Source organism: Diceros bicornis, chromosome 8 (genome assembly GCF_020826845.1).
Source record: "Diceros bicornis minor isolate mBicDic1 chromosome 8, mDicBic1.mat.cur, whole genome shotgun sequence".
Lineage (NCBI taxonomy): Eukaryota > Metazoa > Chordata > Mammalia > Perissodactyla > Rhinocerotidae > Diceros > Diceros bicornis.
The window spans coordinates 6,337,006-6,349,761 of record NC_080747.1 but is presented as its reverse complement, the minus strand read 5'-3'; the positions used below and the strand labels follow the sequence as shown (position 1 = coordinate 6,349,761).

The following is a 12,756-nucleotide window of genomic DNA, read 5'->3' as shown; positions in this document are numbered from 1 at the left end:
CAATTAACATTTTAAATTAAAACAATCTCATTTGTGTGTGTGTGTGTTTGTGTGTGTGTGTGTATGTGTGTGTTTTGGAAACTTTTTATTTTGATATAATTTCAAAGTTACAAAGATTGTAAAAGTATTACAAGGAATTGAGATGCAGCTAAAGCAGTGATGAGAGGAAAATTTATAGCCCTAAAATGTTCACATTAGAGAAGAGGAAAGATATCAAATTAACAATCTAGATTTGGTCTCAAAAAACTAAAAAATGAAGAGCAAAATAAACCAAAGCAAGCAGAAAGAAGGAAACAATAAAGAGTAGAATCAATGAAACTGAAAATAGGAAAGCAACAGAAAAAAAATAATGAAACAATAAGCTGCTTCTTAAAAAAAATTAAAAGATTGATAAACCTCTGGCAAATCTGACAAATATAAGCTGAGAGAAGATACAAATCATGAACATCAGGAATGAAACAGAGGCTGCCACTGCAGACCCTACCGACATTAAAAGGACAATAAGGGAAAACCGTGAACAATTTTATATTCATAAATTTGACACCTTAGAAGAAATGGAGTAATTCCTCAAACCCCACAAACTACCAAAACTCAACCAAGTAAACATGAACCTAAATAGCCCTATAACTGGTATATAAATTGAGATTATAATTTAAATCTCCTGAAAATGAAAATTCATGTCCAGATGGTTTCACTGGAGAATTCTATCAAATATTTAAAGAATTAATACCAATTTTACACAATGTCTTTCAGAAAAGAGAAGAGAAGTGAATACTTCCAAAAGCAGATAAGGATAGTGCAATAAAAGAGAACTACAGGGGCTTGTGTGGTGGCATAGTGGTTAAGTTTGCATGCTCTGCTTCAGCAGCCAGGCATTCACGGGTTCAGATCCCAGGCACAGACCTATGCACAGCTCATCAAGCCATGCTGTGGTGGCATCCCATATATAAAGTAGAGGAAGATTGGCACAAATGTTAGCTCAGGGCCACTCTTCCTCAAGCAAAAAGAGGAAGATTGGCAACAGGTGTTAGCTCAGGGCCACTCTTCCTCACCAAAAAAAAAGAAAAAGAGAGAGAGAGAACTACAGACTGATGTCTCTCATGAATAGAGATGTACACAGGGAGCACTCCACAAGTGTGAATTACCATTAGTCCTTTCCCATTCTTTTACTCAATACCCCTTTTTGAAGAATGCAAGTTACCCATTTCTTTTGGAATTCAGCCCAAGGGGAGAGGTCTGACTCCATTTCATTTACCCAGACAGTGAGAGCCAGCTCGTCTGTTCTGCATAGCCCTTTGCTTGCTCTTCACTGGGAAGGAGGTCGCAGCACTGTTCCAGGCTCACAGCTGTCCAGGTGAACGGTGCATTGCCTCTCCCTAATTTCACATTTTTCCTCTCCATCTCTTCCATCAGTCTTACTTTGTTAGCCACTGCAAAAACTTTAGAAGCATGCAGGATATAAATTAAATAGAATCATTAAGCCCCAGGAGCAATGTTCTGCATTTCCGTGGATAGCACTTTATGGTCTGCAGAGCTCCTCTGCGTAGTGGGCGGGCGAGGGGGCACTTGGACGTGCAGGCTGCATTTGTATCATCTGCCATCTCTCCTGCCCCAAGCTGCCGTGGCCCGGGGAGACATGGTGTTTGCGATTCTCCCTTTGCTGTCGCTTGGCCTGCAGGACCCCAGTGGGAGGTAACATTTGACTTCCTAGGAAAGAGACAGGGACGGAGTCAGCCTGGTGTGGAGGGCAGGGAGGGCCATGATGTTTGAATGGCTGGAGGATGCTTGTGGCTAAAGTCAAATTACAAAAAAAAAAAAGCTTATTATTGTGCATGTTGTTAAAGACTTATCTGTATCAAGCACAATTCAGGTTTGATAAACTCCTTTTTATTTGTACAAAATGTGCTGACGGAAGGCCCAGCATCCCATTATTGGATTTCTGCAGCCTGAGGGTATTTTTAGCTCCTCTCTTGCTGGATGTTAAATCTCTGGGAATGGCTGGAAGTGAGCATGGTGGGCGAGTCCTCCTGTCTGTCTGCTCCCTGTCGGAGACCAGATTGGACGGGAAATGGTCTGAGGGCATGCTTGGTTCCACACAGTAGGAACACAGGAGATGAATGTCAGAGGCACGTGGCTTGTCCTGCCCACTCGCACTTCCGGGACGGCTGTCATCTCCGGGCACTCGACTCCTTCTGCCTCAGGAAAGAAAAGGGGAGAAAAGCGTCTGTTTCAAATGGCCTCTTGGCATTGTGCTGCTAGAAGACTAGGAAAGGTTTCCTGCAGGAGCTTCATTTTCCTTTCCACGCCTCCCCCACCATTAACAACACACAGTTGGTTGATGGTCTCCTGGGGCCAGGTGCGGAGCAAGGTGAGATGAGGTAAGACATGGAGCTGGACCAAGGTGTTCTGTCCCGGATTTTTTCCCACTGTGCACACCACACCACCTCTCTCATACGTGTTCTTGTGTATTGTCATGCGTGGTTCACACGGCTGTCCTTTAGTCTGCAAGCCTCCCAACACTTTGATGGATGACATGACACGCTACTGAAGAAGGAACCTGGCCAAGTGACCGTGGACAAGTCAGCCTCTCTTGGCCTCAGTTTCCTCCATTGGAAAAATGAGGGCGATAGTTCCCACCTGCAGTGGTTAAATAGGACAAGTGTTGAGGGATGACCAGGGGGGTTATGAATAGCACCCCTCTTCCCAACCTGAGTTTGGAGCCAATTGAGAGACAGACAGGGAGTCAGACAAAGGGAGGTGAAAGTATTGGCTTTGTTGCTGACACAGTTGACTGGAGAACTTGGCCTTAGATCTGCATCCAAAAGAATTTGCTAACACCAGCTCTGAAATGGAATCACCCCCAAGGCACAGGATACAGGGAACACCTGCAAGCCCCCTCTCCCCAGACCAGGCCCTGCCGTGGCAGAGAGCAGACCGAGTGCACGCCCTCTGCGGGCAGATCCCCAGGCAGAGAGGGAACCTGGACGGGCTGAGCCGAGCACAGCCGCAACCCCTTCCCAACTTACTTATCAGAGAGGTGACTCCTGCTCCCTAGGTGGGAGTGAGACGGCTGTGGAGAGACGCTAGGAGAGTCACTCTCAGGCGAATAGGAGGTCCTGGTCTCTGTGCCAAGAGGAGGCCAGAGAAAAAGGAGGCTCCTGTACGCAGTGACATAAATGCATGCAGGGCCCAGTTCCCGACACAGAGCTTTCCTTCCCTGTCAACCCTCCACCTCTCATCTTTCTGTCTGAAACATCTCTCCCCAAAGCCTTCTGTGGTGGGCATAATCAACAGACTGATGTGCCACACAGAATACGGGTAATGTGGATGTTTGTGCCCCATTCATTCTTGAGTGTGTGTGATGCTCCTGGTAGTGTGCTACATGCAGGGGGACAATGCTAAACAAGCCGTCCCTGTGCACAGACAGTTTGCTGGCTGGTGAGAAGAGACTAGGAGAGAGAGGGTCCCATTGCTATGAGGAAAGAGCCGCCAGAGCCTCAAGCATGGATTCTAGATTCTGGAGATGGACTATCTTGGCTCAGCTCCCAGTTCTTCCATTTCCTGGCTGTGTCACCTAGGACATGTTACCTAACCTCTCTGAGTCTCGGTGTCCAGATCTGTCGAAAGTGGCTTATAATAATACCTACCTCAAAGGGTTGTTGGGAGAATGACATGAGTTAATATACATAAACTATATAGAACAGTGCCTGGCACCATATCAGTGTCATCTATTTTTATTATAAGGCACAAAGGAACAAAAAGAAAGACACCCATCTCAGTCTTCTAGGGTTAGGGAAGCCTTCTAAAGGAGGGAGCATTGGTCTAAATCAGCGTTTCTCAGCCTTGGAGATTTGGGGCCAGATCATTCTTTGTGGTGAGGGCTGTCCTGTGCATTGTAGGATGTTGAGCAGCATCCCTGGACTCTACTCACTAGATGCCGGTAGCTTCCCTCCCAGTTGTGACAACCAAAATTGTCTCCAGACATTGTCAAATGTCCCCAAGGGAGCAAAGTTGCCCCTGGTTGGGAACCACTGCTCTATTGAGAAGGGAATGATGGACAGAAGTAGAGAGATGGGAGTAGGGAACATTAGGAGCAAATGAGTAGTGGGGAGACAGTGAACACTGAGTCTCCTTGGGAACATAAGGTCCATGACCCAGGGCAAAAATGGATCTGCAGCAATGGATCATCCAGGGGACTTGTCATGGCACATGGCATCAAACTCCAGCCCCCTTATGGTTATCCCAAACTCAGGTGAACTATCTAGGGTGACTTCTCCCACTAAATCGCAGTTTCTGGCACAGGGCTGGGTGCATGTATTTGTGGCATGTGCATGAGCTCACTGTGTGAATTGGTCCCTGAGCACACTCACCAGGTGTTCTCAAAATTTATCCTTCCATTACGAAAGCTCATCAGCGAGCATGACGCCCAGACACCTGTACTTTTGCCCCATGGAGCACTGCCTTTACATGTGGACTTTGACGCCTTCAGTCTACCTTGAGGAACATCATACAAAAAAATCCCTGTGAACGTGTTACTCTGTTTAGAGCTATTTTATGTAGATCGTTGTTCACCACGTTACAGAATGCCATCTTTATAAGAATCCAGTGGGAGAGATTTCTCTCTGGCTTCTGTACCAGGAATGATCATGCTGTTCCTAAACAATTGATTTTTTTCCACATTGACCCTGAATCCTGAGGCTGATGGTGTTTCTCACTTGGCTCTTGTTGCTGAAGGTTAGAGATACATTTACGGCCTGGTTCAGGCAAGCATGCAAGATCTTTGGGCATGAACTGGGGTATTTTTGCCTGCTTCTATTTTCTTGAATTCCCTTTTTATTCTTTGACCTGATCCACGACTTACTAATTTTTAATTGTGTTATGTTATGTGTATTTCACAAGTCACTTTTAATCCTTTTTGGAACAAGATAGGAAATTAATAAATTTTTTAAAAACAAACAGATGTTGAGTTCTTCATGCTGCTTTATTTCAATGTCCAGGCCAGGACCGATGCCTTCCCAGCTTCTGACCTTCTTTGATCTTGCAAGTTGAGCCTGATTACCCAGATTTCTCCAGAGGTCAGCATTACTGCGATAGAACGTAGGTTTCTCATTTGTGATCTCTGTCATTTCCATGACAATGTGCAGCATTATCATGGGAACATAATTATAATTCCAATCCAAGAAGAAGCAAAGAGAAAATGACACAAGGCTGTGGAATAGCACAAAATACAGAGAGATAAATGAAAGGTCATTCTCTGTTCTCCCATAATAACATCAAGTCTCCTTGCGAATGTAGTGTCCATGGCCCAGGGCAAAAAATGGATCTGCAGCAAGAAAAAGCCATACCCGGAGCTATTGCTCAAGCTATTGTTCTCTTTGCATTTTAAATTTCCTCTTTAGAATTCATTCCCATCTGCAAGTTTCTCTCCTAAAAATTTATGTTGCTCCTCTGAAGAGTTCTGATGGAATACTGAACGAGATACCCTTTGACATTTTAGCTGTGAATTGAGGGTGTAGAATTCACTGGTTATTAATGTAACGTTTCAATAGTCCATCAACTGTTAGAATACAGATTGAGCATCTGTGGGAGGCATATTATAGCTGATTCTTGTGGTTTCTTTAGCAGCATCTAAACCCCTCTCTCCAGTAACAGATACTTGGAAGGACGTATCAGATGACACTTTCAGTTCCAAGTGACAGAAACACAATGTTAAGTAGCTTAAGTGAAAAAGCACAGTCGTTGCCCATGTAATATGAAGTTCGGGGATGGTCCTCTCTTCTGCCCAGGCTGGAGCCCACGCCTCCAACAGGGCCTCCCTTTGTATTGAGGTCTCCGTCCTGCCTGACCCTCTGCAGCTTCACTCTACACATGGGTCTCACCTCATTTGGGGCAGCAGGATCCCAGACAGCCTCTTAGTCACAGCTTCTAGCCTACAAACCTAGAGGAAGAGATTTTTGTTTCCGCATCCACACTGATCCCAGAGAGAACCCTCAGGGGTCCTGCTGAACCCACACCAGCTGCTGGAGGAGGTGCGTACACTTCCAGGTCAGCCCGGGGCATTTCTTTTCTCATCTCTTTGTTGAGGGGGAGGAGCAGGAATCCTTGGCAGCTTCAACAGGAACGCCTTAGTGAGGAGGAGAATCCAAGTGATCAGAAGTGGGAAACGGAGGGCATTATGAGACCAGACTTCCTACAAGCAAATAATGCCTCTCGTAAATGCTTCTTGCAAAAACCACTTCATCATACAAGGCCAGTATTAGCATGACACCAAAACTGGGTCAGGACAATGGTAGATAAGAAATGTGGGCTAGTGTCACTTGGAACGTTACACGCAAAATTCCTAAGTGAAATATTGGCAACCTGAATCCAGTAAAAATACACACACACACACACACACGTACACACATATACATATATGTGCGTATGTGTTTATCTGTCAGGTAAGGTTTAATCCAGAAATGTAAAGACAGTTTAATGTTAAAAAAAGCCAAAACCTCTGCACCCACTCTTGATACAAATTCTTAGCAGTCTAGAAAGCAACTTTCTTAACTGGATAAGTGATAATTATCAAATATTTACAGCAAATGATTCATTTAATATGAAACACTTTATAACGTCCACAGCAAGATAAAAACGTCCACCGCCACCTGTTGTTTTTTTTTTTTTTTGGTGAGGAAGTTCGGCCCTGAGCTAACGTCTGCCAATCCTCGCCACCTGTTTTTTTTTTTTTTTTGGTGAGGAAGTTCGGCCCTGAGCTAACATCTGCCAATCTTCCTCTTTTTTTTTTTGCTGAGGAAGACTGGCCGTGGGCTAACATCCCACGTTCCTCCACTTTATATGGGACGCCGCCACAGCATGGCTTGCCAAGCGGTGCGTTTGTGCGCGCCCGGGATCCGAACCAGCCAACCCCGGACCGCCGCAGCAGAGCACACACGCTTAACTGCTTGCGCCACTGGTCCGGCCCCCCCCACCACCTCTTACAATCAACGTTTTACTGGAGGCCCTGGATAGTGAAATAAAACAAGACAAAGAAATGAGGCGTAAGGATTGGAAGAATATAACCTGGCAAGTTTTTTTTGTAGAAGATACAATCATCTTCATACAATAAGTAAACCCAGAACATCAGTGGAAAAGGTATATAATAACTAAGAGATCAGCCAAGTTTCTAGATTCAAGATAAACATACACAATGCTGGAATGTTCTTTCACTCCAGCAATGACCAGTTAGTAAACCTTATTTTAAATGATTATGTTCACAACAGCAATAAAAACTATTAAAATTATCAGAATATATATTTTATATATATATATATATCTATATATATATCTATATATAGATATATATATATATCTATCTCAGACCTTTAAGTAGAAAATTATAAAACTTTACTGGCAAACATAAAAGAAGACCAGAATAAATAGATATTTCATGTTCGTGGAAAGGTTGGAAAGTTTCAGCATTGTAAAAATGCTAATTATCTTTAATTTGTAAATTCAATATAATTCCAACAAGAGTCAAAGCAGAGTTTTTGAAGAAAGTAGATTCATTTACTAAAATTGCATGGAAGAGAAAAAGTTGACCAACACTAACGGCTAGGACGATGTTGAAAAGCAAGATCAAAGAGCGCATTTACGGTGTGGGCTGTCGAGGCCATTTGTTAGCTGCTCCAGTGTGTCAAGAGCTTCCTTGTTTGATTTTCTCTCCGTCCTCACATGGACCCAGATATGTTGACGGGATAGGTCAACCAGGAACAACTGTGTCTGGAGAAGACCAGCGTCTCCAGCCTGTGAGCCTACCTTTCGGGGACTCCAGGGCAAGCTTTATCTTCTAACCTCTTCGTTGACATCCAGCTACTGCTGCAATGCATCAAAGAGAGCAGAGATCACATGCCAGACTGAGCTTATACTCGTCCTGAAACAGATGTAAAGTCTGGTTGGTGCCCTCCCGATGGCTCTGGACCACTCAACATGCCCGTGGACCACCTCATTGCTGCCTTAGAGGCAGCCGTTCCACTGGACCTGAAGTGAGGCTGAAACAGGAGGCAAGAAGCTGGCCCAGGTCGCCACCCTTGGATCATCAGTGACTAAGGTGCTGGGAGTGGAGGAAGGGGAGGTGCTGTCCCCAACACCCCACAGAGTCCTGGAGAGCTGACTTCCTTTCTCCATGTGCCCCACTGCACCTCATAGAGACTCCTAGACCTGTCCCCCTGCATGGCCCGTGACTGTTGACTTAGCCCTCCTCTCCCAGGGGACTGTGCTCTCCATCAGAGTGAGGACATTTTCTGTGTGCCAGTGTCGCCAGCAGACAGCCCAATGCCTACCACCAGGAAGGTGCTCTGTAAGCATCTGGTAAGTTGATGGTTTGAGGGCACAATAAATCTCCCTCCTCTTCCTTGCCTCGATTCTGAACATGTGTAACCAGCGGGTGAGATATACAAGAAGAACTGTGACATCTGGGAGGATCCCAATCTCTGTAATACGGGGCTGGTGGGACTGGATGGCACTTAAAGTTCCTTCCAGCCCTGGAATTCCCCGTTCTGTAAGCACGTGGCTCTGTCACCTCTCCTGTGATGGAATCATGCATCAGGTTCCCTCCCCAGGGCTGCATGCCCAGGTTACAGAAACAGTGTGTGCGTGTTATAGCAGCATCCCTCCTTATGTAGTTGTAAGAGTGCTGGGGAGAGTCGGGGACCTGGGTCCTTGTCCCCACCCTGACATTGGCTCACTGAGTGTCCTCTTTCCTCTGGGCCTCAGTTTCCTCTTCCTCTTCCTCTCCAAATGAGGGGAATGGCCTGGCTGACCCAGGCCTAATATTTGAGGATCTGAGACACAGGGCTGAGCTTCTGTGACAACATTCTGTCATTCTGTAATTGTATCTCATGGTTCCTTTATTATACTCCCCGATTCTATATTGAATGTGACAACATTTTATGATGTTGTGATTCTACTTACAACTGTTTAACACCATTCTCAGAGTCTATATAATGGAGATTCAGTGCTCAGGAAGCCTAAATGCATTTTTTAAAAAATAAATTCAGTACTGTGTCTGTTCTGTATTGTGGGGGGAAAAGGCCACAAAACCCCACCACTCCAAAACTTAGTGGCTTAAAACCCAACCATTTTGTTATCTCATGTTGTGTGACTTGACTGGGCTCAGCGGGGCAGTTCTCCTGCTCCGTGTGCTGTCAGCCAGGGCTGCAGTGGAATATGCAGATGTCCAAGGTGGCTCGCTCCCACGGCTGCCAGGGAGCTGGCTGTCACTGGTTGCTCAGCTGGGGCTGTTGACTAGAGCACCTTGGTCTTCCTTCTCCTGGCCTCTCCATGGAGCCTGGGCTCTGGCCAGGTTCTGAGAGGCAGTTTAACTAGAAACTGCCAATTCCCTGAAGTCCTGAGCTTGGATTGCCAGAGCATCACTGCGTTCAAGAGATGCAGAAAGAAGCTCCGTGTGTGGAGTGACATGTTGTGGGGAATGGAGGAATTGCTGGGGAGAGGGACACATCTTTGGAGGCTGGCTTCTACAAGTCCTGAAAAACATCTAATTAAAGCATCTACTAAAAACTAAGTAATAGGTTGGAGCCTAGTGTTGGTTAAAATGCCCATTTGTCTGCCAGAGCCTGGAGACTAGAGCTCTGGCAATAGTGCACTGTGGCCTAGGCAACATTAGTGCCTCTGTCTGAGCCTCAGTTTGCTCTTCTGTAAAATGGGGGCGTTGGTCTTGGCATGTTGGAGTCATCTCCATGCCTAACCTTCTCTGTCCCTCTGTGCTCCTAGGTACTCCTTCCAGGACGAGGAGGACATGTTCATGGTGGTGGACCTGCTCCTGGGAGGGGACCTGCGCTACCACCTGCAGCAGAACGTGCGCTTCACGGAGGCGACGGTGAAGCTCTACATCTGTGAGCTGGCCCTGGCCCTGGAGTATCTGCAGAGGTACCACATCCTCCACAGGTAACCAGGCCGCTGGAGGGATACCTAAGGACAGTGCCTGCGGGGCGCGGGGGGCGGTAGGTGGGAAAGGAGCAGTCTGCAGCAGAGGGAGAGTATGTTCACTGAGGTTCTTTAGAAGTGGCAGTGCACGGAGGTAATAAACAGCAGAACAACTTTATTATTGCTCTTCCATTCTCCACAGACAGCCTACTCCCTTGTTACCTGCACCTGAAGTGGAGCACTCCCACTGTTTGTACCCCACTCTCTTGGTACCCCACTGCTTAGAGATGGGGCTGGTGGTTGCCCCTTGCTTCTCTGTTCCAGTTTGTCATTCGGAGGCTGGACTGTTCTGTCCGTCTTCTCTCGGGTTGGAAAGGTCACAGTGGCATTAGTTGGGAGTGTGAAGGATTCTACTGTCTTCCTTTCCGTGCACTGAAATCCATGCTGTGCACCACGGTGGATTTCTTCCTCTTGGGAAGCTTCAGTGCTGGCTCTGGGCTCCTACATTTTCTCCCTTCTAAAGCCCCCATAAATTGACAGTAAGGAATGTTTGAAACATGATAAATCCACAAGGATGGGGAAACCTAAAGAGAAGACTATAGCGAAACATTGGGCGGATTGGAAAGAAGATGTAAACTTAGGTACCAAATGACTTAGGATACCAGGAACTGGATTTTAAGTTGTCACTGGGAAGAACCAAGGACTGACAGGCATTAAAGAATCCCGCAAAGGCTCAGGAATTGACAGTAATCAGCATCTATGGAAGGGGAGTGGGGGTGAAAAAGGCTAAAATAAAATGAAGTGTTTGAAAGCTTTTTAAGAAGCATTGAGAACCCCAGACCTGCTCACCCATTCTGAATAACTGGATGACTACCTCTTCCTCGCCCAAGCCAAATACTGAAGGTTTGTCCCTAAAGAGAATAAAAGAGAGGGTGTCTGGATGGAAGGACATCAAGCCTCCTTGATTTGAGATACTGTACTGGAAATAGCAAGTCTGACTAGACATATCCATACCAGATGCTGAAATAACAGCCTCCCCCCATTCCAGCCGGGCTCAGAGAGTGGTGTCTCCAGGCTTTCATCCTCCAGGCTGGAAGCTTGAATGATTTTAATGGAGATGTGACTGAACCAAGAGGAAAGAGATAGATTGTGACGACAGATGTTCCCCATGACGCCTTGGAGTGTAGTTCACAGCCAACAAGCCCCACTCATTTGCTGTAAGATCCCAACTAGGTTAGTGACAACCGAAGTTTATCAGACATCCAGGGAATCTTCTCACATGAACATTGAGATCCAAAAAATCAAATGGAAAAAGAAAAAAAGCTTGGAATAAACAGAGACTCAGCAAGGAGAAGAAACTGTCAATAACTACGATCAGTATTTTCAGAGGGATAAAAAGAGTTTTGCAATTGTAAAATAAGAATTACTGTATTTACTTAAAATTCAGAGAACAAACATCAGAGCTCTTATTTAAAAATATGAAAGTAGAAATTAAAAACTCAAAAGATGTGTTGAAAGGTAAAGTTGAGGATATCCCTCATACAGTGGAATAAAAAGACAAATAGAAAATACGAGAGAAAACATAAGAAAATTAGAGGACCAGTACAGTCATTTCAGCATCAGAGAGAGAGAGAGAGAGAAGAGAGAAAGCATAGGGGAAGAAATCATCAATGAAATAATTAAAGAAAATCTCCTGGACTTGAAATACATGCGTTTCCAGATTGAAAGGGCTGCCAAGGCTGCAGTGCGATGACCAGAAACAGACGGACATCAAAGCAGACCTCAGATCCGATGAGCCTCCACAGAAGAACGAGGGTCATAAAGGCTGAGGAGTCAGAGGAGTTTTGGATTTATCAAACACTAGAAGGCAGTGGAGACATGCCAATCTATCAAGTGTGAGAGTGTACGTCTTCACAAGTTCAGGATCTCAAATAATGCACCTCTCATACACCTTTTCTCAAGCAGCCATTAGAGAATGAGATGGACTCCACTAAAATGAAAGGATAAATGAAGAAGGAGGAAGAAACAGAATACAGAAAGCTGGAGCTCCAGGGGAGGAGAGAGGCCTGGGAAACCTCCGGGAGATGGGGACGGGGGCTCAGGGGTGTCATGTGCCGAGGGTGTGGACCATGACCAGCTCTGATCAGAGGGGACCAGGGGACCCCGGGAGGACTTCTGCAGGAGGAGTGAGCTAATGGAATTCCTGATGCGTCTGGCTGCCTTGAGAGGAGCTTTATTTAGTTGATAAGAAGTCTGAAGTTGAATAGATGAAAAGTTCAGAAAAAAACCTCAATAAATAAAAGACAATTATTAACTCCAAGGAATGCAAGTGCTGTACAGGACATGGCCTGTGCACAGTACCGTTTACTTCATGAATCCTCTCTGTATAGCATCCTTAATCATAACCACCTAAACCCTGAAAATTGATCTAACCAAAAATACAGTAACACTCCATTGAGGAGATGGGGGATGAGAAGGATGAGCGTATCTCCTGGGGGCCAGGGGAGGAAAGACTGCTCAATACTCATCTTCCATAGTGGGAGCTAGCAGAGATAGCCTGAAGCTGAAAGGTCAAGGAGGGGTCACATACGTGTATCATTTAGAGATAAGGAGTTAAGTACCAAAATTCTATCCTGAAAGAGATGAACGGATGGAGAGGGAGAAATGGGGGAGACAGTGATAGGGATTGTTACTGTCTTGTAACACAGCTGGCAAAACTATTGCTTGAATTATTTGCATGTATAATTTTGATACAAATAATAGCAAACACGACAAAACGAAAAAGAGGTTAAAGGGGGAGGGGGAGGGGAGAGAAGAGGAAAAAGAAGGGGA

General features: G+C 45.5%; 1 protein-coding gene across 3 annotated transcripts in view; it reads left to right on the top strand.

Annotated features, from left to right (window-relative positions):
* STK32B (serine/threonine kinase 32B) overlaps positions 1-12,756 on the top strand; it is a 336,677-nt gene that overhangs the window by 204,900 nt on the left and 119,021 nt on the right. For all 3 annotated transcript variants that reach the window (XM_058546713.1, XM_058546711.1, XM_058546712.1), the window contains one exon: positions 9,772-9,945. In XM_058546713.1, coding sequence (XP_058402696.1) covers positions 9,772-9,945 — 174 coding nt within the window. The remainder of the gene's footprint in view (positions 1-9,771; positions 9,946-12,756) is intronic.